This window comes from Anguilla rostrata, chromosome 7 (genome assembly GCF_018555375.3).
Source record: "Anguilla rostrata isolate EN2019 chromosome 7, ASM1855537v3, whole genome shotgun sequence".
In the NCBI taxonomy this organism is placed as follows: Eukaryota; Metazoa; Chordata; class Actinopteri; order Anguilliformes; family Anguillidae; genus Anguilla; species Anguilla rostrata.
In genome coordinates, this window is record NC_057939.1 from 49,366,999 (window position 1) to 49,394,248 (window position 27,250).

A 27,250-nucleotide genomic window follows, 5' to 3' on the forward strand; every position below is an offset into this window, starting at 1 on the left:
TCCTGGATTGCCTTTAAATTACGAGGCTCTTTCATTTTCTCTCTCCTTCCTGCTGATAATTTTAGACGCTGCGCCCGGTGAGTCATTTGAAAGAGGGAGAGAGAGAAAAAAAAAGAAATAAAAAAACAAGCACATGCAAGCAGTTTTACAGATCAGTTTTAATTGGTGTTTTTCCAAAACTGTTTGACAAATATAACAATTTTTTTTTTTTTTTTTTTTGGTGGTGCTGTGGCGATGATATCGACTGTTTATTCACATGTTCTTTTTAGCGTGTGGCTGCACAGTTTTAGTCCCTTGAGAGAAGATGCGGGGGAAAAAAAAAAAACAAGAGTTAATTTACAGCTCCTGGGTGAAAATCTGTCTCATTTAATTAACACCAGGCAAGTGAGAACAACGTCTTTTCTTCACTAAGGGACGAGCAGAGAAGGAGCCTCATCTCTTGCACATGAGTGGATTCATGGAGGTCATAAAAGTTTCATGTATTTTGCTTTTAATGATATCTTAATGATGTCAATACACACATCACAAAACTAATAGAAAATGCTAGGAGAAGCATTTCAGTCTATCACTGAAGATGCGGCAGTTTTCTTTCATCGCTTGCGTAAATGAATTAAGGATTGTGATGCTGTTCATTTATGGGCATATTCCGAACATACCTCAAATGAAGCCACATATAACGCATTCATACATACTGTATTCATATTGTGTACTCACAGATGTTCATACATGGGCGTAGGAAGCATTGAAAATGTGGGTGGGACAATCTCCGTTAAATTTTTATCGGGGTAGATGTCATTTCCTGTATTTTGGTGCCTTTTAACAGGTGGTTTGGTACTTTTATCTGGCTATACTAGCATGAGAAAAATTATGGGTACATTTTGTAATTTCATACAGAGGAAGTGGTTGGCCCCAGATCACATATTTGAAGATATTAAAAAGCTAAAAGTACAGAAATTGATTTGATGACTAATTCAGAGCCATCTTTAATAATGACCACTCATTGCTTATTTAAACTTTCCATACATTCATACATATTGTATTCACATTGTGTTCTCATAGACGTTCATATAATATGATAATGTTAATGACAGCTGGTGCTATTTGTATTACTATAAACAGTGAATTATTTTACAATCACACAATCCTTTTTTGTCTCGCATAAGTTTTTAAGTAGAATGTACTGTTTAAGTGGAATGTACCAAGTAATTGCAGTGGCAGTAATATTAAAATAAAACAAGCACATTTAACCCTTGAATAAATACCTTCTGCATACGATAGTGTCAAAAATGGATACTGTAAGGAATTTTGACATGCATTTAAATTCGTTCCGTGTGTGTGCATAAGCTTGCTCGTCTCTGCTGTCGGAGTGTTTCCGAAAGGTCGTATTCAAAAGGCGGAGTGCGAAACGGACTGGTTTTCGGCGCGGTCCTGCCCTAGCGGAGGGAACCGCAACGCTGTGCCGGTTTGAGAAATGCAAAGTTTGTGAAATTGTTTATTAATACGGAAATACGGAGGACTGGTTCGGTGGAGAGACGCTCCGTGCCTCGAACAAGCCTGCTCTTTACACGCGTGAATTAATTCCCGGGGAAAGCTTGGATTGGCGCTCGACAGATTTAAATTATTTATGTCGCGTTTTCGCCAAAATTTCAAACATGTTCATCATTTATCCCCCCGGAAAATAAGTATGTAAATATGCGTGCGGCTGCATATTTTGCGGCTTGTGTCTGCATGGGACCACCAGTGTGCGGCCTCCACCTGAGTGTTGAGCATCAACTGACTGCTCTTCTTCTGTGGTGGAGTGGGAGGGGGATTAATTAGCCAATTAAACGGGGGCATGATTAGATGGCTGGATTGAGAGGGCTGGAGAGGGGCTTTGGTCAGGGGATGGTTTTAAAGCGCCATTCAGGCTGTGATTGTGACTATTTTTCTGTAATCCTGTGATTAATCATAATCAGTCCATTGAAGGACTCAACAGCCCTTATAGATATAATGCATTTGCTTGAGTTGTTGAATCAAAATGTAATTTTGAAGTGTAACTAAATAAGTGCCACGTAGCACACAGACACACACACGCACAGACGCACGCATACACACTCACAGACACAGACGCACACACAGACAGACACACGCACACACACACATACACTCACATACACACGCGCACACAGATGCACACGTGTGCACACAAACACACACACAGAGACAAAACATACGGACGCACGTACACACACATAGACGCACACACACACACACGCACACACACACACGCACGCACACATACACACATACACACACAGACAGTCTTTGATTAAATGCCCAAGTATTAATCTTTGTATGGCATGGCTATTATATCCGTCCTCCTGTCTTACGCTTTATCCAGCTGACATTTACTGGCTCAGGTACAGCGAGGCAGCAGTGAGTCAGAGAGAGTGGAGAGGACCACAGATGGCGTTATCCCTAATTACTCTCTCTTTCTCCCTGCTTATCCCTCTCTCATACTCATCCTCTCTCTGCCTCTCTCTTTCTCCCTGCTTATCCCTCTCTCATACTCATCCTCTCTCTGCCTCTCTCTTTCTCCCTGCTTATCCCTCTCTCATACTCATCCTCTCTCTGCCTCTCTCTTTCTCCCTGCTTATCCCTCTCTCATACTCATCCTCTTTCTCTGCCTCTCTCTTCCTCTCTCTTTCTTTCACTCTTTGTATCAGTCTTTTTTTCCCCGATCCCTCTCTGTCTCTCTCTTGGCTTATTTATCTTTCCCTTGGTCTCAGGCTCCCTGCTCTCTCTCTCTCTCTCTCTCTATCTCTCTCTCCACCCCCCCTGTCTTTCTTGCTTCCTCTGTCTCCGATTTCCTCTCCCCCCACTTCTCTCTCTGTCCAAACTGTGGAGTCATGGTGCAATTACACATGCAGTACACACACACAAACACAAATACACACACACGCACACGCACACGCACACGCACACGCACACGCACGAACACGCACACACACACACATACACACAGACAAATACACACACACACACACACACACACACTCACGCACGCACACACGCTGACATTGAGGGCTGAACACACAGCCTGTCTGCGTTCTGCCCCAGTGCCTCCCAGCCCTGACCTTTCCCTCGCATTATTAGTCTTATATATCTGATAGCATTTCCATTTTTTCCATTAGCCTGTAAAGAATAGCGCGGCGCTATTTCCATTGTGACCTTTTCCGTCTGTGTTCCTCAGCCGCGTTAGCCGGGCTCGGCTGAAATCACAGGGTGTAGCTTAAGACTGATTAATGGGCGGAGAGGAGCGCCGCGCAGGTGTTAAGCTGAGTGGTTGAGGCTGAACGGGCCTTTGCCAAGCGAAGTCTCCGCGGCGACGTGGCTGTTTCTGAAAGCAAAGAGACGGCATCCTATTTATAACGGCTGTCACCGCGTGGAGATCGGCCGAGGGCCCCGCCCTCCCGCAGCGCTGTCGGAAAGGACTCTCGCGGGCGTGGCTCGGTCCGTCCCGGCCGGACGCACGCGCCCCGCCCGAAACCGCGAACGCGCGGCTCGCGTCGGAGCCTCCTGTCTGTCCCCGGCGGTACTGAACGCCGCTTCTCGAAACGACAGGATCAGGGGGGAGGTCAGGTGACCGTGGCGAGGCCTGTCTCCCTCTGGCTGACTCCGCCCCACACAGGGATGATTGACGGCACGGCCGGCCTATCAGAGGTCTGTTTGAGGCTTTGTGGGGATTTCACCAAGAGGAGGCGCTGTGTGACCAGTTTCCCTCATGGAAAAGAAACGTAGCATAAGATATCGAAACAAAATACAGTTTCAAGATCAGGAAAGATATTTCACCTTTTCATGTCACTTGCAATGATAATATTTTACGATTTTCCAAATATCTATCTAAATGAGTGTGTCTATATTTAGACGCTTGGCTGTGAAATCACGTTTCCCAGAGAGCCTCGTCTTTAGAGTGCGTTCCAGAATGTTCCGTTTCTGCGGCGTCCTGCGGCTGGCGGCTGTGGAGGGTCCAGTGCGCGGCAAGCGTCTCGGCGAGAGCGGTTTGCGCGGACATCGCGGCTCCGCTGTTCTCCTGAAGCAGACCGGCCCGCGATAGAGAGCTGAGCCCCGTCAGGACCGACTGGCATACTGCGATAAGGCGAACGAAGATCAGCGTGCCCAAATCGCTGTTTTCATATCTCATTTTACAAACCTTACCCCCCACCATTTCATATTATTTCAGTGGCTGCAGTCAGAGTAACCGAGGAAACGTCGCCATGTTCTATTCAGTATTCAGCTGTTATTTTTCCCAGGCTGCTTTGCTCTCAGGGACCGGGAGTCTGTCATTACGGTGGGCGTGGCGTATGCGAGGCGTACCACGGTGTCGCACGGTCGCGCTCGCGGGAGAGAAGTCTGCGGCGCTTTCTCACGCGGCCCCGCGCCCCCCCCTCCCCCTCCCCCTGCGCGCCCGGGTGACATTTATTAATTAAATACGGTGTACCGCCTCAGGACAGGGCTCCGGTCCCTCCGTCTCCAGACGCTAATAATTACATTGGCATTTAGCTCGGCGGTAAACCTTCCCCACGGCCCGGGTAAAATATCCGCGCCGCTCGGAGGCCCGGCGGATCCATACCGGCCCACCTCGCATCGACCCGCCGGGCCGCCGGCCCGCGCCGCCGTCCCGCATTAAGGGAGAGGGGCCGCGTTTGATCCGCTTTATTACATCGTCTGCTCTCCCCTCTGCCGACGCGCTCGCCAGGGGGATACGAAACTGTCAGATCCATTAAAATAAACACCGGGGGGGGGGGGGGGAAACGCGTACGGGATCTATTCGGTCGTTTTGTTCTGCGCGTTCCGGTTCGTTGCCCCGGCGCAGGGAGTACGGGGGTCTTTGTTTCCGAATTAAATATGACTTCATTTATCGATGATGTCGGCGATGTGGGACGTACTGTATCGGCACGGGGAAACGGGAGCCTGCGATCGTGGGTATTGACAAAGAAAGTAGTGCCGGCGTCCCCGCGCGCCTAATCGCTGTTAAGTCCCCGGCGCGCTGTACAAATAAACGTATCCCTCCACGGCGCTGAGGCGCTCGCACGTTTTTTTCCGCGGCTCCCCGAATTATGCAAATGAGCGCCGCCGTTAATATCGCGAGGGTCCCCCGGCTCTCCCCGCCTCCCCCTCGTTCCCCCCCCCACAAGTGGAAATTATTAGCCCCGGCGACGTCTTCTCTGGGGGGATGGTTCCCGTTCGTATTTATCAGCGTGTTGACAGATGGCAAACGGTTGACCCGGAAGCGGTTATGCCCGCCGCTGGCCTTTAATGGGAACGCTTCCCGTGAGTCAAGCGCTTTTTTTGGCGCGGAATGTGCCGGAAGTCCTCCTGTCTGAGGGGGGGGTGGTGGTTACCGGCCACACCGCGAGGTTTGCGGACGTTCACCGAGAGGCCGGCGCTCGTACCGTTGCCACGGTCACGCTGCCGAATGTGGCGCTAACAGGCGGCCGTACTTTGCTCGGCTGGCCCCGCGTCGCTAATTAGCCTCGAGCGCGAGTTTGAATATTAATGCCGCGGCGAAGTGCGGGACGGGCGAAATGACCTGTGACAGAAATTGAGGTGAAACTGAGCGGGTGTGTGTGTTTGTGTGTGTATGCGCATGTGTGCGCACGTGTGAGTGTGTATGTGTATGTCAGAGTGTGTGTGTGTGTGTGTTTGTGTGCGTACATGCGTACGTGTGTATGTGTATGTCAAAGTGTGCGTCTGCATGTGTGTGTGTGTGTTTCTGTGTCTGTGTGTGCATGTTTATGTATGTATGTTTCTGTGTGTGTTTCTCTGTGTGTGTGTGTGAGTGTGTGTTTCTTCTTAAGTGCAAAGCATAATCAGTCTTGTGCTCTGAGACCTATACAGGGGTCTCCGTGTTCTCCAGTAGAAGATTCATGAGGGTGATTTGGAATACTTACCGATTACCTCTAAGTATCGGAGATAAAACAATAATGTGTCCTTTTATACGCAAACCGACTGATTAAAAATAATTCATGATGGGTTTGGGAGTACATAAATCACTCTTCAGAATTAGTTCAATGTCTCGAGTGCTCTTTAACTTTATCAGTGGAATGCGATTTACGCAGATGTGACTCACCGTGTGCGTTTTCAGTACAACTCTGTAGACATTCCAGCCAATTTACCTTCAGACTTAGCTTCCAGTTCAGCGTGTGCTGTTTCTAGACCTTCTTCACCCGCAAATGAGAACTAATACACTGAAATAGATGGTTATTGTAACAAAAAAAAACATTAATGTCGAAAACAACTGTTAAATGCTGCGTGATTTCAATGTAGAGAGGATCATTTTTCAGCAACTTTGGCATTTAACATCTGCAAGACTGTTCAACCCTAAAAAAACCAGCATCTGATGTAATTTACAGGAAACAAACTTTGGAGTCACTGCTACAGTTGATTCTCGGCAGACATTATAATGGTTGTGTGTTTATATACAGCATAGTACTTTCTCCTACAGTTATAACTGGTTATAATCGCTTATAACACGTTATTAATGCAATCCTGTATTACCCTCACAGAGGCAGTTTGAATTGTGACTCAATCCTTTTGACGGCTGTTGTAGCTCAAGAGTATATTTCTTTTGCTGAATACTGTTGATTACGGAAGTAGGTAAATCACATTGTAGTTTCTAGGCTTCAGCACTGAATCAACGGCGAAATAAAAATGGTCTAATACAGTATTAGTGTTGTAATTTCGCTTTGTGCTTAGAACTTAATTATTTTCTTCTTTTTGTTCTTTTAAAATTCTTTACTGAAAGCGAGGGGACCAATTTAACAATGCCCGTGTCTGCTGTTGACTGGTGTTGTTCTGTGCTAATAGATTAGCATGAATTAGCATGACAACCGCGCGCCAGGGGGACAGGCTAGGATTTGCATCAGCGGGCTTACGGTTTTCCCGTTGAATATCGACAAAAAAAAATCAGGCAGCCCTTCGCTGGTGTTCCTGAGGTATGCTAATGCCGAGCAGCGCTCCTCGTGCCGGAGAATGTCGAATTTAGCATTCCTGAACATCAGATGGTGCCCCGCGCACCAATCCCGCGCACCCAACAGGTGAACCTGTTAGCTAGTCCAAAAAAACAAGTTTGCAGCATTTCGAAACCGAGCTCGTTTGCACGGCTGAAAATAAAGGTCGCCCGGGGGAGCTCGAAATCGTCTCCAGGGTGTTCTTCCGTCTCAAGTTCCACGGGTGCACCTTGCACCTCAACAAGCAATGGATACTGCGCACATTTTTTAAAGATGTTTGCTTTTTTGGTATTCTTGCGTGGTGAGGAGGCTTTTTAAAAAGCGTGAGGATATGGGCGAACAGGCTTTTACTGCTCTATACTTGGTGAAATCAGACGCAGAACTGATGTTGATATTCGGCTCTGACACCTGACTACCGGCTCCGGAGAATTCATTAGCAGTTACAGACGCAGTCACTTCCACCAGAGCGGCTGATAATAGCCTCATTTTTAAATAAGTTTAAAATAAATAAAATAAATCAGTAAAGTCAGCTGTTTATATTAACCGCACGTTAAAAAGGCGCATGGAGCATATGTTGCTAATCAAATAATCTTTATTTAGCCGTGATTATTATCTTTTTACACTTCTCCGTGGCATTTTGCAGTTGGATGGCGTGATTTCTTTAAAAAGAAGAGTAAGTGTTTGCGAGACGGGTCCTGCTTTTAAGTGTAAATTGCTGTTAAAAGCACATAAATCCGTGCGTGCTCAGTAGGGTACGGCTTTGGCCGGCCTCCTCTCCGCGGTCTCTTTCTGGCACGTAGTGGCGCTCGGTTCGGAAAGGTCAGCTCACCTGCGCGCTCGGGATCACCCGCGGAGCGTCCGCCCCCTTTCGCCACAGCGTGCCCCGCCCCCCGCGCGAGGGGCTACCGCGGGACGCTCTTCGCAGAAATAGCAACCAGCCTGTTTTTTTTTTTTTTTTCCACGCTCTTTCCTCCCTCTCTTTTCCCACTCTTTCTGAAGCGCGTCATCGCTCCGGCGGAAAGAGCGCGCGCTGACGCGTTACCCGTTAGCGTTAGCGCCCCCCCCCCCCCCCCCCCCACGCAGCCTGTTGATTAAGGCTGGGAGCGTGCAGCGCTTCGTTCGTTAGCTGTGAGATGTGGGCTAGCTGGTAATGCACTGTTAGCCGTTGGATTTTGTGTTAGCGGTGTGGGTTAGCACGTTAGCGGTTAGCCTTCCTGATCAGCCTCTCTCCTCCACAGGCACGGTGTGGGCTAGACGGGACGTCGCTACCGTGGGCCTTGCCTCTCATTAGCCTCTCTCCCCTTTCTGCACAGGCCCTGCTGGGCGGGTCCCGTCAGGCTGACCTGTCCCACTTCCAGGAGACGCTGTGGCAGAGCCTGAGGAACGATGGCAGATTTAAGGTGAGCTAATCGCTGTATCCCTACCTTATCCGTTAGCTGCCTTAGCGTCCAGCAGTTGTCTGGCGACCTAACCCCAGCTGTACGCCCCCCTCCACCCAAAGTGTATTTGCATAATACTGTGCCATGAAACCGTATTTTCCCCCTTCCTGATTTCATCTGTTATTGCATATTTGTCACAGCGAATGGTTTCAGATCTTTAGACAAATTGTACATAAAATGAAAATTTAATGAAAAAGTTATCAAAACTATGTGAAAACATTATTGCCCCCTTAGTTTCTCAATCAACCAATTAACCAAATTTAATTGATAATTAGATTCAGCTTGTTGAGCACAACCAGGCTTGATTGAAGTTGAAATCTAAATCTCGCTTATATTGAACCTCACCATCAGAGAGAAGTAGCCGCCACAAAGTATCTAAAAGCACACAATGCCGCGATCAAAAAAAATCAGGAAGGGGGCAAATATTTCTTTCACGGCACTGTAGAGACGTTTTATATTTCGGAATTTAGAAAGACGACCTTATCCACAGGAGATTTAACACGGCTTGCATTTTTCACCTGCGATACACTCATGCGCACGGATAGTTTACTGGAGCGAATCGGGCCAAGTGCCTTTGCTCAAGGGCACCAAGACAGCGCTCCCCCTGGGAGCCAAACTGGAATCAGACTGTGATTTAGTACCCTGACCGTTACCCTCAGAACACTGCTGTCCACGTAGCAAAATGGGGAACCCTAATTTACCATGTACAGTACAGACGTATGGTAGGTAAAGTTAGGTGTTTTTTGGGGGGTTTTTTTGCCTGTCCAGTGTCCTGGCACCGCCAGAGCCTGAGATATCCCAGCAGCCCCTGGGGCCGGGGCGCGGGCGCGTAATTGTGCGCTCGCGTTAGCGTTAGCGCGCGACGGGTCTCTGGGCGTGTCGGCTAACGCCCGCCGGTCTGCTTCGGCCCAGACGGCGGGATGATGGAGAGCCACCTGCCGTCGCCGCGGCGATAATATCCGCTCATTTCCTGTCCGCTAGATAAAGCGCAGCAGGAAGTGGAGTCGCCAGGGCTCGCCGCGGGAACCGCCGCTGCCGCCGCGGTCCAGCTCTGTCTGTAATACGCTCATTGCCGAAATCATCATGAAGCTTCATTTCGTCCACGATCAAATGTATTACAATATTTTATACTGATGTGACAAATACCCCCGCCCCCCATGTTAAAATCTGTTTTATGAGCTGCACCTGCTGTTTTGGCATTTCCCCGATCCTAAAATGCTTCTTTTTTTTTAGATGATTTGTCTCCTGTGTCATGTGCACTGTGGACTTCTGGGTGTAGCTGGATGCAATTTGTTTTGTTTAAACGTATAATTGTTAGCCGAGTATAATTCATTTATAACGGTAGGCGGTAACGGAATCATTTAATAGGAGATAGCTTCCGTGTCTAAATACCTATTACATGTTCAGATTTTCCCATTTTGTTGCGGTTTTTTTATGTCCCCAGGTGAACGACTTCGTCGTCTGTCACATTGAAGTCTCCGATGTTTCTTCCTCTGTTAATTAGGCCTCTTCTGTGTCGTACCTACATGTCAGTCACTCGATTCAGCGCTTCTGAGCCACGTATGATGATTCACTTGACAGGAGGCTATTTTTAGCCCCCCGTTAACATTTAATAATCTGGTGTTTATCGCATTGTTCGTGCCTGCACTGGTGCCTTTTCCGACAGCCGAGGCCCGGCTGAGCTCAGCGCGGCTCGGAGACGCGCGGAGAGCGTGAATCAAGTCTCGATAAGAAAAGAGATTATAATAATAATGACAGAGGTGACCTTTTCCGCGCGATTCAAAGGAGCTGTGTGGGCCCGGCTCTAATTGTGTTTCCTGCTCCCGACTGCTGGCTGATAATGGCGCCTCCCCTCCGCACGCGGGCTTATGCAACACTTTTCTCCTCGCACTTTCTATTCCGCAAGCAAACGCAAGTAATGACTCATGGGCGCGCATGACCCCATTAAAAATTATTAGTATTTTTATTTATTTTTTTAATTCAATTTATTTTTCATTATTTATTCCCCCCCCCCCCCCGTAAGTGTAGCCCGAGGCCGGCTACAGTAATGATAGTGATAATGGTAACGATAACGCTAACGATAACCGGAACGCGAAAGCTACCGTAGGCGTAAGATCGCGGGATGTGTGCTCACGTGTGGAGTGTAGAGTAACTCGAAAGGTGCTCTTTCGATCCGGAATGTTCCCTGTCCTGCCTCTAGGCCCTAGGGAGCCTGCTGATGCAGTGAGCGGTCGTGAACTTTAGTTAGCGGCCGCCCCACAGAAAATGGCTGCACTCAAACAAAATTGGTATTCGGCTTCACGGACCGCGTGCGCGGAGGATGAGCAGACGGCGCTCCGCATCTAACCGGGGACTTCCGGTGCATTAGCGGACGCTCTTACTCGCACTTAGTCGCACCGCGCTAAAGAAGCTTTTTTAAAAAAAATTTCATTGTGTTCCTGTTTTATGGCCATTATTCAAACTCTGGCCCCAAGAAAACCCGAGGACCCGAACTGAAAAGAATAAAAGGTGGACCGGAACATTCCTTCGAGTGCCACTGTTTTCGTCGGGTTCCTCGGATTTCAAGCGTTCCATTTGGGATGCTCGAAAACTTCTATTTTTAAACTTTTAAATAATTTTTTTATTTTGTGAAAAGCTCTCTACATCTGTGTTAATGGAATGGCCATGCCAGGGCACTCGAAAAAAGCCCCAGGAAATAGGGGAAGAGTCTGTGTCAGTGCATTAGGATAAACCCCCCCCCCCCCCGGCCTGTTTAAGTTCTTAGTTTTTTATTTTTCCACCGGCGGTAAATAATGCAGACGGCTGTACCTCAGTGTCACTCCCGCGGCTCGCAGTCCGCCGCGCCGCGCGCCGCTCCCTAACGGGCCCTCAGGGCCGGACCAAGCGCGCAGGGAGCGGGAACGCCGAGTCTGTCCGCCCACGCCCCGCCCCCGCAAACCGGCTCAAGGGCTCCGCCGTGCTTGAACCACGCCCACTCTCCTCTTCTCCCCGCCCCTTTTGAAACCACGGCAACAGGAGGCTTCCTCCTTGGCTGTGTACGTGGGTACACCGTTGACACCGAGGACAGACACGCGTGTTATTATCTGTGCTTGAGCAGCATTTTAAATGCGTCTTAAAGTGTGTTTTATTTTTTTTTTGATGTTTTATACCTGTGTGGTATGTGCAAAGAAACCCATACCTCCATTGTTTGTTCTACCTGATGAATCTTTTGGGGCTCAGTCAGACGGTAGCGAGGTCCTCATATTTTGGGCGGGGGTCCCGTCCTGCTTGTCAGGTGACAGAGGAGTTGATGACTTACGAGTAATTAGTTACGCTGAGAATGAAGGAATGCCTGCGTGATTTATTTTACGCTGTCCGCTGTGGTCGTGATGACTTGCCGAAACACGATCTTGTCACGCAGAGGGACGTAGAATGAATTCAAATTCAACATAATGGGACTGAGTAATCAGGAAATAGACAGACCGTGGACCCCCCCCCCATGCAGCAAAAGAATAGAGAGGGAAGGCCGTTGGTCGATGCTGCAAACGCACGGTGTCTCATGCGCCCCCCCCCCCCCCCCCAAAAAAAAACACATTCTGTACTATCTTGGCTAAATCAAGGTTTTAAGTCACCCAGTGGAAGACACCCTTTGTCCAAGTGAACAGCCCACGGGCTTGCAGTTCCCTCTCCATCACTGCTTTTATGTTCCCCGAATGGCTGAGTTACCCAGCCTGCGTAAAGCAAGACACGTTCACGGGCCGCACTCTTAAAGGAGAATTTTTACCATTATTATTTTTAAAAATCCATTTTAAGTTTTCCTCTGTGTTGTGCTTTGTCCTTATTCCAGCGCCAAACAGAGGACTCAGTCAAGTAGAAACCGACAAAAATGATTTTTCTCGGAAACGTCCTGTTCAGCTTACTGAAACTACAGCCTCCCATGATGCATTTCTGTTCTCCTGCACTCAAAAATACCAAATCCTGCGTATTTATGTTTTTCAATTGCTGTTTTTTTTTCTTTTTTTTTTTTTGCAGATATCTTTGTATAACCCCATTCTGTCTTCATATTGCTTTTCCTGAAATGGGGACACTTTTTTCCCCCGTACATTCCGTACATTATTTTTAAACGGCATCACTATAACGTTGAATGCAGATGTTATAATAATGTCAAACATTTGAGAAAGGGGTGGGGGGGGGGGGGAGTTTGGTGTGCAGGAATATTTCCCCATCTGCCATTTCCATACATCCAAGGTATTAGATTTGCACATCAGTGTGTACCCACCTTCAGTCACGTTTTTCCTGGAGTGCGTGGGGAAGCTTGAATGATGTCTTTCAGGTGATTGGAAGATACACTTGATTTCCTCCCTGACATTCAATTTCATGGGGGAATAGGAAAATCTGGTTGGTGGTGACTCTGGTTGGAGTTGTTTACGCACGGCATATTCACCGACATTTTTTATTTTTTATTTATTTATTTATTTATTTATTTATTTTTTCTCCCAGAGACTCGTAGTCTTGATGGCTTGTTTGCCGACGCGTCTGCCTGTCTGTCGAACGCGGGAATTATACCCGCGCGTGCCGCGGCGTCTTGCCTCTGCGTGTCGGTGACAGTGGGATTTGATGCTGAAGTGGCAGCCCTTATCCGGCTGATTTTTCCGCGAATTTTAACTGCGAGCAGGCGCGGGCGCGGTGGCGGTGGCGGCGGTGGCTGTCTCACTCTGAAACGCTGCGGGCGTCGTGACAGGGGTACCCGTGTTCTTCTCTCCTTTTGTTGTCTTTGTGCAGGTGATGTTTTGTTTGTTTTTCTTTTTTCCTTTTTGTTTTTTTTTTTGTTTTTTACAGAACTGGGTATTAAGCATTAATTCATGGAAAGCATTTGAATCAGTGATTCAGCCAATCAGATGGAATCTGATGTGTTTATTAGGCAGAAAGGACGCCTTTAGACACTGTACCTACACACCTAGAAGAATGCACTGGGCCTATAATCCATATAATTTATAGATTTCAGCACTTAATAGATATTGATTCGGAGTATTCATTCCAGTCTAGAGGATATATAAACATTTGCAAAGTGCTGAAGTGATGAATATGATGTGAATGATTTATGAATAGATATATAGGTGGATAGAGAAGGGGGAATACTAGGGGGGAGAATAAGAAATCGTATAATTTAATTCTGAAATGGTGATCATTTTTATGGTAGATTTTCACCTGGAGGGCACCACAAAACTTCTGTCATGTGACCTGGTGATTTGTGGGGTTCCCTCGGTTACCGCGTGTGACGCGTTCCGCTTAAAGAGCCTGCAGCGAAGCCAGCGAACACCGCCAATTCCCCCACGCCCTCTCCCCCTCCTCCCCCGCCGTCAGGTTTACGACGATACCGCCGGCCACCAGCAGGTGGCGCCAAAGCAGTGCGCTCTCTCCACGCACATTTCAGCAACGCCAAGGTGGCATTTTATTGTTTTTCATCACGCTGAATTACTAAAATATCAGATGCTGTCAAAAAAAATAAAATAATAAAATGCATTGTGTTCTCGCTAACAAACCACAGAACCGGTAGCGGCACCTCGGAGCTGTCTGCACAGGTAACACTCCGATAACACTCCTATTTTAGGGGTGGGAAACATATGCTATTACTGTGAGATCCATCCCTCTCTGTCTGTTTAAAAAAACACTTACGCCTGCTGAGAAGCCATGGTTGAGCTAGCGAGGAAGACTGATATTTCGAGGCGATTACGTTTTCGGTGTTTGACAATACCGCGAGAACGGGGGGGGGCTACGCGGTGGCGGTGTGCGGAGAAACGCGGCGCTGTAATTTCCTCCAGACCTGGGGGGGGGGGCCGAGCGGCGTGTGGCAGAGCGGCTTTTACCCCGGCTGAGCGCTCGCTCCCGAAACAACGCTCCCCGGTGCGTTCCCCGGATCCTCACCACCAAGGTGGAAAACCGCTCCGGCAGCCATCTTGTTGTTCGACCTGCTTTGCTGAGCATTTGAATTCAAAATGCACAGAATGCCGTCACTTTCGATGTGGAATAACGACTGTGGCACATACGGCGGCAGTCTTGTTAAACGTGTCACTGGGTGTTCACCAAGTGTATTATGCAAGAGCTACTGTGTGCATTTATACTCGTAGTGTAAGGTGTCGAGTTCAACTTTAACTAAAAAACAGAACAAAACCTCAGTGGACTCGATTTGAAATGTAGCCCTATTTTAAAGTGCTAGCGAGCATTAACCAAAGCAGATTAATGTGGTGTTTAATATGTGTTTAACTGTCTCACAGGCATAGCAGGTTAGGTATTGGAGGGTCCCTTTGCACGCATTCAAATGAAATAATGAAAGCGGATTAGTAAAGCGCATTCATACGTCTAAACTACATTACATTATCCGTAAACAGCATAGCATAGTAGCGCTGGCTAGCCGTGTGAAGTAGACTTAGACCGAAGCAGTATGGCCTTAGGTTGCAGGCCGTGTGTTGTTAGTACAGATCATGTCGTACTGTAAACCCTGGAGTGAATTGATTTGGATCCATCTGGAGGTTTGCTGAAAAGTCAGAACATCACGTTATAAGCACTTTAAATGTATAGATGTGAATGACTTAAAAATAAAGTGTAGGCAAAATGCTGTAAATGAAGCTAATGGCAGCGTAAAAGCATCTGTAGATGGTATGACTGTATTTGTTGTTTCTGTGATACGTCCGTTTCTGTGGGTATCTCTTTCTAGAGTTCTTCAGTCAGGGATATTCGTTGTTAGAACTGCAGCATCCAGCGCATTATATTTAATTCCTTTCCAGCAAAACACTCAAGATCTTTTTTTTCTTCTTTTTTGTTTCGCCTGCCGTCTTTGCAAAGGAAGAGACTGTGAAACTTTTTTTGCCTGTTGAAAGGAGATTACGCGCGGAGTTCGGCGGATACAGCGGCTGTCATTAGAAATAATCAAAAGAGCCCAGTCGGCAGAAAAAGCGGCGCGGCGCGGTTCGCAGCTGGGGAAGAGTGGGGGCTGTTTAGCGTCTGAAGCCGTCTCCGAGGGCCGGTTTGTCCTCCGTTTGAAAAGAGAGGAACACTCTGTCTGCCGCTGTGCCCGCGGACGGACCGCTGTGGGAATTTCTCAGCTCGGTGTTACCATCGCTCTTCTGTCACTGTGTACCTGTTACAAAACACACACGCATACATCTCAATCAGGAAACAAAAATCCGCTACGCCAGAGCGCGGAGCCAAAATGGAAGCATAGTGGAAATTTTGTGTATACAGTACATTTTAGGCATTAAAAAAATGTACTGTTTGTAGGTGTTGTTGAGTGGCTCATCCTGTTAAGCCACTGTTCTAGTGCACTGATGGGACCCGGAGTGTTGTATTGAATCTGGGCCGTGCCATTGGCGGCTGTGGCTGACCGCCCTGCTGGGCGACATGCGACTGTCGCTAACGTGGCTCAGGCCAAGGTGACAGTATGTTGTCGCTCACCAGCAACCCCCCACTGGTCATATGCTGAACTGCACATGAAGCGTTCTTTGAGAGAACCCGTATCGTGGATTGCAGTGTTCAGAAGCGGCGGCCGTCCTCTCATCCAATCACTGGTGTGTGACGGGATGAGGCGCCAGGCCGTTCCGCTAATGCATGTTTTGGCAAGTCTGTCACTCACACCGTCCCCCCCAGAGCAGCTTTTAGCATGATTAGCAGCCCCCCTGATCTCAGGCTCTAGTCTCTTCTGTGATATTTTACCGGCATCCTTTCTGATTGGCTACAGGGCCTACTGCTCTGTCAAATGAAAAGAATGGATAAGTGGGCAGAAAAAAAAAACGGAAATGTTACATAGCCGCTTTGCATTTTGCCGACCGCGGCGAGCGCGAATGTTCAAATTGCGTCCTTCTCTCAAATGTAAATTCGGATGCCTATGAGTCCCTCCGAGCTGTTTCACCGTTTATTTTGATTAGGGCCTCTATTCATAAGTCCCCCCAGTAGCTGCTGTGGGTATACACGGCCCGAAGCGGAACGTCTGTTTGATGATCGTTATGAACTTGGAAAAAATCCGCCTGTCAATTAATTAACGCTTCCCGAATTTATGTTCTCTCTTCGTTCGCGTCTCTCCTCTGGGGTGGACGAATACCCCCGGTGCGCCATTGTGTGCGTTAGCGCCGTCGGACGGAGAACAGGCCAATCAAACGCGGCCGCCTCCCACTCCGGCTCTCCGGGTTTCGTAGAAACGCCGATGAGCAGAAGCCGTATCTGCCGGCTTAAAAACTTGCAGCCGGCTTCTTCTTCTTTTTTCTGCGCCCCCTCCTTTCTCTCGTAAGCACTCTCGAAGCGTGGCGGAGTTAACGAAAAGGACGGCGAGAGAGAGAGAGAGAGGCCGTGCTTTAATTGAAGACGGCGGCGAACGGCGAACCGGGGCACGCGCCCGCGCGCTTCAGCCGCGCTTCGCCGTCGGTGGAGTGCGAGAGAAGCTCGGCGGCGAGGGGCTGAGATGTGACGCGCGGAAACGGAGCTGGACGCAGAGTTACACAGACGAGCTTGAGGGGCCCCGGCCCGTCTCCGCGGCGCGAGCGCCTGTTCGCCGGCGCCCGTTTCCATGCCGTCCGTCCGTCGCGCGTCTGCCGAGACGGCTTGACAAACTCCGCCGCGGCGCGCAAAAAAAAAGAAAAAGAAAAAAAAAAGATCTCGCGGGAGTCTTGACCCTCTCAAGACTGTCTGCCGTTGCCGCTTGCTTGAGTCCAGTTTCTTGACAGCATTACATTATGCAATGAGACCTCTGACTCTCGGGGAACTGGTTAACAGGTGTTTAGTCTATTCTAAAGGAATGATTCATGTTCCATTTGGCAGCAAATTGCACTCTAAGTAGAAAGAGTGGAGTCCAGCCTCAAGGTTGGAGAATCTAATATTGTGTACTGTAAATAAAATCATCAGAAGCGGTGGATTCTCTTGTCTTTTTTTCTTCTTTTTATCAGAACCGAGTCCAGGTTGGCAGCGTGAGGCAAAGGCCATGGTTAGAAAAGTGTAAAACAAAGACTATGGGGGAGCGGTGTAGTGTAATGTTTAGGGAACTGAACTTTATGGGTTGCGGGTTTGATTCCGAGATGAGACCGTGCCGTTGTGCCCTTGAGCAAAATATTTACCCTGATTTACTTCGGTATATATCCAGCTGTATAAAGGGATACTGTGCCGAGATGCTGAAGTCGCTCTGGATTAAAGTGATTAATACATGCCTGTAATGTAATGTTACGTTTGGCATAACGTTATACTGTATATGTTTGAGGTAGAGTAGTTGGAGGCTTGAGATGAACTTTGGCAGATATTAGCAGCCTTTGCCCAAAAGATTCGCATTAGTGCAGGTGTACCTTTACAGAAGATTATCGTCTTCTTTTAAATATGAACAAGACACTCACATTTGGCCCTGGTGAAGACAGGGATGCCATGTGCATTTGCCCAATCGCAATAATGATAATAATGTGATTTGTTAAAATGAATCATTTTATTTTCAAAGTCTTTCACTCTCCCATGACTCCTGAGTGATCCACATCTTATGAATTTTAAGTTGTGACGTCATATGAATTTCCGAATTAACTCCGAATGTTGTCCTAAATGGGAAGGATTCATAAGTATGATTCTTTTCAGCAGTCCAGAATTCAGAACAGCAGAAGTATCAGCAGGTTCCCGTGGAAGTCTCAAGAAGAGTAGCTACGATGGAAGCGTCAATGCTAGCATTGACGTGCTGCATCGTGCATTAATGCAAGAGGCGGTCGACGCGCGGGCCAATGACCTTCTCTCTGTTCCATTATGCGGCTGCAGATCAAAGAGGACCCGGGGTCAGAAGCCGGTGCATTAGACGAGGACCCCAACATCAAGGCTGCTGGGAACAGTAAGTCATTACAATTCTGCCCTTTCTTTATGTGGATGTGAAGTGTGGATTTCTTTAGCTTTGTGTGTGTGCGTGTGTGTGTGTGTGTATGTGTGCATGTATGTGTGTGCGTGTGTTTGTGTGTGTGTGTATGCATGTGTTTGTGTGTGTGTGTGTGTGTGTGTGTGTGTGTGTGTGCGTGCGCATGCAATTTAGAAATATTTTGTGATGTTGCTTCATATGTATGAACAGTGGTTCAGCGCACTGAGCTGGTGTTGTACTTAGTCTTTTGATACTCTGTATGCCTGCGGAGAAGTGACTAATTCCAATCTATTCTGGGTAATCAAGGCCGCTGTCGTTCTCTTAAAGGGTCCTCTTTTCAATTTCGCCTTCTCGGCACGACTGGAAATCAGGAGTTTTAGCGGTTTCGATTAAGGCTGTAATTAGGCCTTGTGATAACTAGCTAAACGCATTTACGGCTTACTTTGTGAATCAGATCATTTGAATGATCTACCCGTGTGGAATTAGTCAGACTCTTTTAGGGTTTGTAAGCCATTTCTCATGTGGGTTACCATGCATGACCATAGATATTACTGTCCTCTGCTTGTGTGTCACCATATACAACAGAAATATATTGTACTTGAGCACTTTTTGTGATCTCAACTTTGTTTATTATTTTTTGACATGCCAGTTCAGCTTATCACCATATACCGCCATGTATATCGTCACGCTCTTTTTTAGATGTTGCAGTGCTATACCATAGATATTGCCGTGCTCCACCAGAGAGATTTCCGCACAGATGTTGCTACTGATCGACTAGATGCCTGACCCCTTATTCTTAGCATCGCCGCTTTGAAACATTCCAAATTCCACGCCGTGTCATAAGCTAGATAATTGGAAGCTGTCATTTCCTGTTGGGACAATGGTTGCACGCGGCTGGTGTCTAGGCAATGAAAACACCATGTGACAGTGCTGCCGAACAGCCACCCACCATGAGGAAGAAAACAGCGAAGAATAAAGCGCTCTAGAATTATTTTCGTGAGGGGAAAGGGGCAACTTTATTCTCCTCCAGGGGGCAGCGCAGCCATAAAGTATATAAGGCAGGGCAGAAATGACCATGCAGGTGCAGTAGTTATTTTTAACCCTTTGTAGAGTCTGATTTTTGGAATGTTTTTTAAAAAAATGATTAGTCAGTGTCCTAGAACTCTACTGCATTCAGTTACCGGCAGTGGTTGTGACATCAGCATTAGAATGTTCAGTTAAGAACATTCTAATCACATATTTGTGACCTCACACCTTCAAGGGTTAAGTGGGAATTACGGCCGATATGCAGGGCAACCATGGCAATGGTCGTTTTGTAACTCGAAGCCCTGCTCTACCATAGATATTGCCATAAATATAGGTTATTCACTCACCAACGGTGGCTTTTTACTCCACACGTTGTTTTTTTCTTTTATGCTTCAATCTTGGATTTTAATATCAGTGGAGAAGTATGAATTATGTAATGTGTGTGGTCAGACCTTTCTGTAGCATTTGGGAGAAGAAAAAAAAACCCTTTGATTTTTTTGTCACTCAGTGTTGAGTGTTTTTTTCAAACGTCCTCATAAACTTGTTTCACGTTATGCTATTGCACAATTCTTTCTATGTTTTAGTCTCCTTTTTCAGATTGTCATTTTGGCAAGTTGTGTTGTGGGTGGTAATGGGCTTTTTCTCTCTGAATGATCCACTGCTGTATTTGAACTGGGACACAACGGCTGGATCCGTTGTGCAAACGCATTGTGTGCTATTTTTAATAGGTCACCGTCGCATCTCTGAGTCAAGGGATGTGAGTGACAGGGTAAATTGCAGGCAAACACCAGATAAGTTTTCCGGAGTACTTTGCTGTCATTCCTGATATTAACTTAATTAAGAGCAGCTGAACCGTAATTAAATTTACCTTAATTAACAGTTATCATTGTAACAGAGTGGCTTCTGTCAGCCTTTGAAATATTCCTTTGCTTCACTTCTGTCACTGGTAAGACAGATAAGGTAGCAATATTGTCTGCACTGTTTGAAGACTTAAGTGGTCAGAAATACAATTGTAAACAGAGTGTAGTGCTGGACATATGGGAGACGCTGTAAGCTCTATACTTCACTGTTGCACAAGGACTCTTTGCTTTGATAATATGTCTGTTTTCACAGTTTTACCGTTTCTCTTTACTGACACACAAAGTAGATTTTTCAAGATGGCGGTTCTCAAACAAGGACACAGTCGCTTGAGTGGGCCATTCACAGGGCCGTATGGCTTGTTCTTGAGAATGTGTTTCACTGCATAAAATGCAATTCACCTGTAATACACTTTACATATATATATATATATATTATGTGTGTGTGTGTTTGTGTGTTTGTGTGTCCTGTCAGATACGCACTTGATTTACAGCGCTCTTGACAGACACTGAGTTAAAATGGCGCGTGCGATTTGTAGCGGAGTTTAGCGGCTGTCTGCCACACCCCCTTGCCTCGCCGGGGTGCGACTCTTCCGCGGCGGCGGCGGCTACGGCTAGCAGACGGTTCCCCTGCATCGAAAGTGTTGTATTTCCCCATGGAAACGGGACATGTCGGAAACAGGCGTGTGCAGCATTGCTCACGTGCAGCGCAGTATTCATACAGATTGCCGCTATCCTGCCGCGCTCCTGTACGCGCAGACGGAGTATCACCCGCCAAAAAATCCGCTCGGACTACACGCGGAGAAGGACGCCGCAACTCCTCAGTCTAACTGACAGGGAAAGGGCTGTCCCTGACACTTTTTAATGTTATTTTTGTTTATTTTTGGTTCAGTCATTGTTCAGGTAGGAGGCACCAGACTTCTTTCTAACTGCCTTCAAACCCGTCTTATTTAGTTTTTCAGAATGTATGGGGCCTGCATTCATATAACAGCACTGAGCAGGAGTGTTGGTCTTGGATCAGCTTTGCCTTTTCACTCTAAATGCATAAGATGCTCATCTGAGTTGCTTTAAGAATATGGATGCAGAACTGGGGGATCAGACAATCAGAACTGCTCAATCTGAGATGATTTATGAATATGGACGCAGAGCTGGGGAATCAGCCAATCAGCACTGCTCATCTGAGTTGCTTTATGAATATGGACGCAGAGCCTAGGAATCAGCCAATCAGCACTACTCATTGGAGCTGATTTATGAATAAGGACGTAGAGCTCTTTTTTTTGTATGAGACTCATTAGTTTCCTGCTTTATTTTGCATGTGGGTCTCTTAAGCTTAAAAGGAGTGGTCCTGCAGTGGAGCTTTACCTCTCGACCCCCCGTCCCACCCCCGAATCCCATGCCACCCCCCTCCTGAGCCTGCGTGCGTGCGAGCTGGCAACCCCCCGTTGGCTACCCCCGAACCCCTCGCCGCGCGGCTGTCCCTCGCGTCCCCGCCGGGCGTGAGTGCGCATCGTTATCAGAGCAAATTAGCCGCGCTCGTGGCGGACAGCCGCGGGGGAACCCCCAAAGGGAGGAACAGCACCCCTCACTGCGGCGCGGTTCCTCACGATCGGGGGTCGGTGCCTGGCAGACCGGGCGAAATGATGAAAAAAATGTTTTTTTTTTTTGGAGGATCAGCAACGCTTATCTCACACAAACGCGATGTAATTTATTCAGGAGGAAAGCGAATCTGGGCACACGGAAGCGTTTGTCGACGGACACGATGAGCCAGAGTGCGGGGAAACAAAGGGGGGGGGGAAATGAACAATCGTGCAAAAAAAGAAACCCAGGGATACGGCTGTAAGGGGGGGGGGCTTCTCTAATCTCACGTGGTCATGTGATTTTTCTCGGGCTTGTTCTCTGGCTCTGATAGGGGACGGTGATGCAGTATTTTTTTTCCTTTTATTTATTTCTTTTTACATTACATTACATTACATTACAGGCATTTAGCAGACGCTCTTATCCAGAGCGACTTACACAACTTTTTTTTTTTTTTTAACTTAGCACTTTACATTGTATCCATTTATACAGCTGGATATATACCAAAGCAATGCAGGTTAAGTACCTTGCTCAAGGGTACAACGGCAGTGTCCTTACCCGGGATTCGAACCTACGACCTTTCGGTTACAAGCGCAGTTCCTTACCCACTGTGCCACACTCCGTCCTCCATGTGGAGTTGTCAATACATGGAACAACTTGCATGGTGAAGTTGTCACGGTCGTGTAGAACTTCTCAGGGTGCGATTAACTTATGGTTGATGGCAGCCTGAATGGACTCTTCTCATCATTAAATATGCTTATGTTCGCATGTCAAAGCTCAGTCAAAGTTCAGTCAAGACACAATCTGTGTGTGGTCAGGGTTTGGTATCCATACCGACAGCATTGAGGTTTTCCTCATCTCCTTTTCTCCCCCCCCTCCCTTTTCTCAGTCTGCTTGGAGGAGGGCGAGGGGGTGGGGGGTGGAGGGGGGGAGTAACACTGTTGCAGCGAGTACAAAGTTTGCTTGATTGATCGACCGATTGATCCGTGGATTACTTTTCCCACCGAGGGCAGTTAGGTGAGGCTAGTGAGAATTTAGCGAGCTAGCGCGTAGCCGCAAATGCTTTCTCAGTAGGAATCAAGACAGAAGTGATAGTGTTGGCCCCCAGGGGTTTAGAATATTTCGGTGCTGTTTGTTTCAAAGGCCCTGTACGTGTCATGGAGACTACAGACAGATAGTGCAGCTTGCAGCATAAGCACCCTTCGTCACCCACAGTAATTTCACTACTGCGAAGGATATTGTCCCTAGCCGTCCTTCAGGCCAAATTCGACCAAGGGGGTAGACCTCTCATTAGTGCTGCCGTGGCAACAGCTGCTGTTCTTATTGTTGGTAGAGTAATTTTTTTGATGGACACATATTCAGCGCGGACGCTAGCGAATAAACTCCGCCTGACGCTAAGCGCGGGACGCCGCCGTGCTGGCGTGGAGGAAATGCGCGGGTTAAACCGCCGGGGGCCGCTGCGCCTTACGCGGGATGAACAGAGCCTGCCGGCGACCGAGCGGAGTGGAGGAAGCGGAGGAGGAGGAGGAAGAGACGGACAAAGCTGACAATTTAGCGCTCCTTCATTGCAAATCCCCAGCGTGCGTGCCAACTCCCCCCCCCCACCCACCCCCCCCCACCCCCACCCCCACCCTCTTCATGTTTCCCCCGGGCGGTTAATTGGCTGATGGCTCCCACGGCGACGGAGGAAAAAATGCGCCCGCGTTCGCCACTCTCCAATTAGCCGCCCGAAGGCTAGCGCCTCGGCCGCTTAATTAGCGCGTTAGCGGGGCCTGGGCTCCGCCGTGCAGCACGCGCTCCGCTAACGCTCGGCTAGCGCTCGGCTCCTCAGCGCTCCATTGTGCCGCTCGTCCATTACCCACCCGCCTCTGCGCTGCGCCGCGGTAGCACACCTAGCGCCATGGCTATTTATAAGGGGCTTGACATAATTGTTATGTAAGAGGAAAAAAAGTTGTCGCGACCCAATTTTTTCTGGGGGTTTTTAGCGGGGCCTGGCTGGGCCGGGGCCTCGTGCGCGGGGGGACTCTTAAGAGGCTCTGGAGCTGGGGAGCGGCGGCCGAGCTGGCGGCTTTCCGAGCCGCGGGAAATTAGCCGCCAGCGGCGCGTTCCCGGGCGGCGAGGAAGAGAGGCGACGGATTAGGAACGCGGGCAGACGCGGCAGTCGCCGTTGGCTGTTTGTAGTCATGGAGACCAAGGAGTACGACTCTTTGGTCGTCTTTTGTGTCACCCTGCAATGTTGCCATTTCACATTTCCTTGATTAATAAGCTCTCAAAACAGATTCTGTCGGTTATTAAGTTGCACGTCCAGAAAGATCCTGAACTCTCTATGTTATATGTAATATAAATAATACTACACTGCCTATAAGATCAAGCACACATTAACAGATCACATTGCATGTAGTAGGGCTCTCCGATGCAACACCAACAAAGAAAAAAAAATCCTCCGTGCTTCTCTTTGACCCTTATAACCCCGTATTGAACACTGTCTGTTTTTTTTCCCTTTCCGTTGTCCTCCAGTGAGTCTAATCAGCCTGTTTTTCCGGCTCCTGGTCCTGTGTTTATTTCAGGTGAGTTTTACAGCCGGGGGAGCGCCCGCGCAAGTTAGCAATTATCCGGAGCACAAGGACGGCGCGGAACGAGGCAGTGCCGTCCGATCGATGCGGGCCCCGCCAGGCGCCGGGCGAGGGGGGTGGGGGGGGTGATGAAACCAGCGGAGGGCCGAGAGAAACAGGGAGGGGGGTGGAGAGCGCGAAGCTCTTCTGACGGATGTTTTCGCGCGAGAGGCTAGCGCGGTCGTAGCTCTGACCGCCGCGCCGAGGCACATTGACGGTCGCCGTCGCGGCTCTCCGGCCTTCGGACGCGCCGAGAGCAGGACCGCGGAACGCCGGGAGGATCTCCGCTCCGCCGGCGATATCGATCCTCCGCGCTCGTCAGAGTTCACACTCCGCCCCCCTCCTAACACCGCTTTGTTTTCGCTCGGTAACGCCGGCCTGTTTGTTCGGCTTACCTGATGGCTTTTGTGCATCTTTGCTCTCGTCAAAAAGACTGTTAATCCTCCTGATTTTTGTGGCATTGTTGTTCAGGTCAAACGGGTGATTGATGTGCCTCTCTTTGTACCTTCTATAACTTCGCTTTCTGCAGAAAGAGAGTTTTGGCTTTGGTCCAGCCCTTGCAGAAGTTTTCCTTTTCTATGCATGATATTTTCAGGCCATCTGCCTTAATCTTGTGAAGCACCAGAAGAGATTTTTTAGGCGGTCCATTTTTAGGCCTTTTGATGTGAATAATGAATGTTTCTTGGTAAGGAAACTGTGATGCGAGTTCTGTGGAGATCTGCGATTTCTGAACACGGATGACACGCGCATGCACCGCGAGGAAAAAAAACTTCATACAAGAAAAGAACAGGAACAGGTTTAGTGCCTACCTAACACCTGTTAAGAGTAGGTGTGTGTATTTTCTTGGGATACTTGTGTCAGAACTCTGTATGGTTTCCATGGGAAGGATAAAGCAGATTTACTGTGTTCGCGTCGCATTTTCTGCTGCAGGTGAGCCGCGCTGTTGCGTCAGAACGGCGCAGGCGTCCCGTTGCAGCGAGAGTTGCAGGTTTGAGCTGCGGGGGCCGATTTCCGAAGAGGAAGGGGGAAGTGCCAGGCTTCGGCTTCACAAGGGACGGTGACAATCAAATCCTGGAGCGGAGTTAAGGGAGGAACGCCTGCGCGGAGCTCCTGCGGGTTGTTTGGGAAACGCGCATGCAGCAGAGACTCAGTATCCAAACTCGTACTTCACCGCCGCGCGAGTGAGCATCGGCGCGCCGTCGCCGCGGTCTGCCCGGAGAGAGGAGCTCCCTTCTCCGCGCGGGTGTGTTTCAAAGCCCAGCGATTCGCGGTTGCAGAGCGCGCCGCGGTCCTATTGACCGCCGTTCGGCGTGCGCGCGGTTTCTCACCTTCGTTAGCGGTAATGGCGCCACTGTCCCGGCTGACACAGACCGCGGCGGAGCAGGCGGCGTTTGTGCCGGCGCGTTTTCGTTCGGCGAATCGGCGTGATGACACTTGGACGTGAGCGTCGTGCACTTCTACGGGTAGTGCAGTTGGTCATCGTGATCTGAAAAAAACAAAAACACACAAAAGAATGTGACCGGCGTGTCTGATTCGCAAAACGAGCTTCACAAGACGACATCAGCTGCTGTCTCTGCTCAGACGCCAGTTGTGCCTTTCATGACGAACCTCTTTCATGAGTCTTTTAGTAATTACACTCAATATTTAGCTGCTGTAAAATACTGGTGTTCATTAATACGCCTGACTCATCTGTGATTTTGGCTGTACCGTTGTGAATTACAGCTGACGAACGCCGCGGCCCTCTACCTCCATAAACGGTGCGGCTTGCCACTGTCCATGCTGAATGGTGTCAGTTGGCAGCGATGGTCTTTGCCGATGCTCGCGTGCCGGTTTATTTTCACCCGCAAAACACTGACCCTGTGAAACGCCAGCTTACCGCGCACACTGCCTGCATCGGTAAATGTGAAAGCGGACGTTGGTCGTGCACGGTGGTTTTCGGGCTCCTGCACCCTGGCATGCCACTTCAGTGCACGCGGTACCTCACCGGGAGAAGTTATTTCCCCTACACATACGCCTGAAGGGAAATCGTGACGGGGGGGCTTCATGCTGGATTTAACAGTGTCAGCGTTTGAATGCAGGACGGTGTAACGGACCCCTCCCCAGTCCCCTCGCCGTGGAGACCGGGCGAGCGATCGCGTGGTGAGCGAGGGCTGGGGACGGACGACTCGCGGAGCTGACCTGAGGTCGGCGAGGCGGCGCGCGTCGAAGCGCTCCGGACCGCTCCTCCCACGGCGGGATTCAGGCTCCGCGCCCGTCGCGGTGCGCCGCGTCCACGCGCTCTCGCGCGCTCTCTCTGTACCGGGGGTCACGTGACCCCCCTCCTCCGCTCGGTAAACACCCGCGGCCCGCGGTGATGTCGTAGCTTCCCTCCGCTCGCCCCGGCTAATTGACGCTGAACCCCGAGCTCGTTCTCCTCGGCGATCTGTTGCAAATGAGAACGAGGAAGCGAGTTCACAGAACGCCGCAGTATTTCGGGTAATTATCCCTTAAGTAATAGCTGCAAAAGTCTCATAATTGGATGTTAGCTGCTTTTTTTTTTTTTTTTTTTTTTTTTTTGTGAACCGAAAATGTGAAATGGGTTCGTTCAGGTTTCGCAGTTTCAGAGCAGGCTTTGAGAGCTGGGCTGCCCCTGCCTTTTCTGCGTGAAATTAATCCAGATCTGCGACCTTCCACCTGTCAGAGGCGGGCGACCTGCTTCGTCCTCGTCTCTGCCTGCAGTTTGGTGCTGATTTCATTTGAGCGTGCGCCGAGTCAGACGTGGGCAGGATGCCAGGATAGCGCCTCGTCTCCTCTCCTGACGGCATCTGGCTTCCTCTAAAGGTGCAGAGCTGTAGGCCCGGTGAAGGATCGGTTTACTGTACGCGTTCCCCTCAGAGATTAAGACTTCTTCCTACGTAAAATTGTG

At 48.9% G+C, this 27,250-nt stretch overlaps 1 protein-coding gene across 2 annotated transcripts in view; it reads left to right on the top strand.

The window, feature by feature from the left end:
- The window catches only part of LOC135259935 (glucosidase 2 subunit beta-like), a 114,945-nt gene that overhangs the window by 31,561 nt on the left and 56,134 nt on the right, over positions 1–27,250 (top strand). For both annotated transcript variants that reach the window (XM_064344891.1, XM_064344892.1), the window contains 2 exons: positions 8,306–8,392; positions 18,185–18,254. In XM_064344891.1, coding sequence (XP_064200961.1) covers positions 8,306–8,392; positions 18,185–18,254 — 157 coding nt within the window. The remainder of the gene's footprint in view (positions 1–8,305; positions 8,393–18,184; positions 18,255–27,250) is intronic.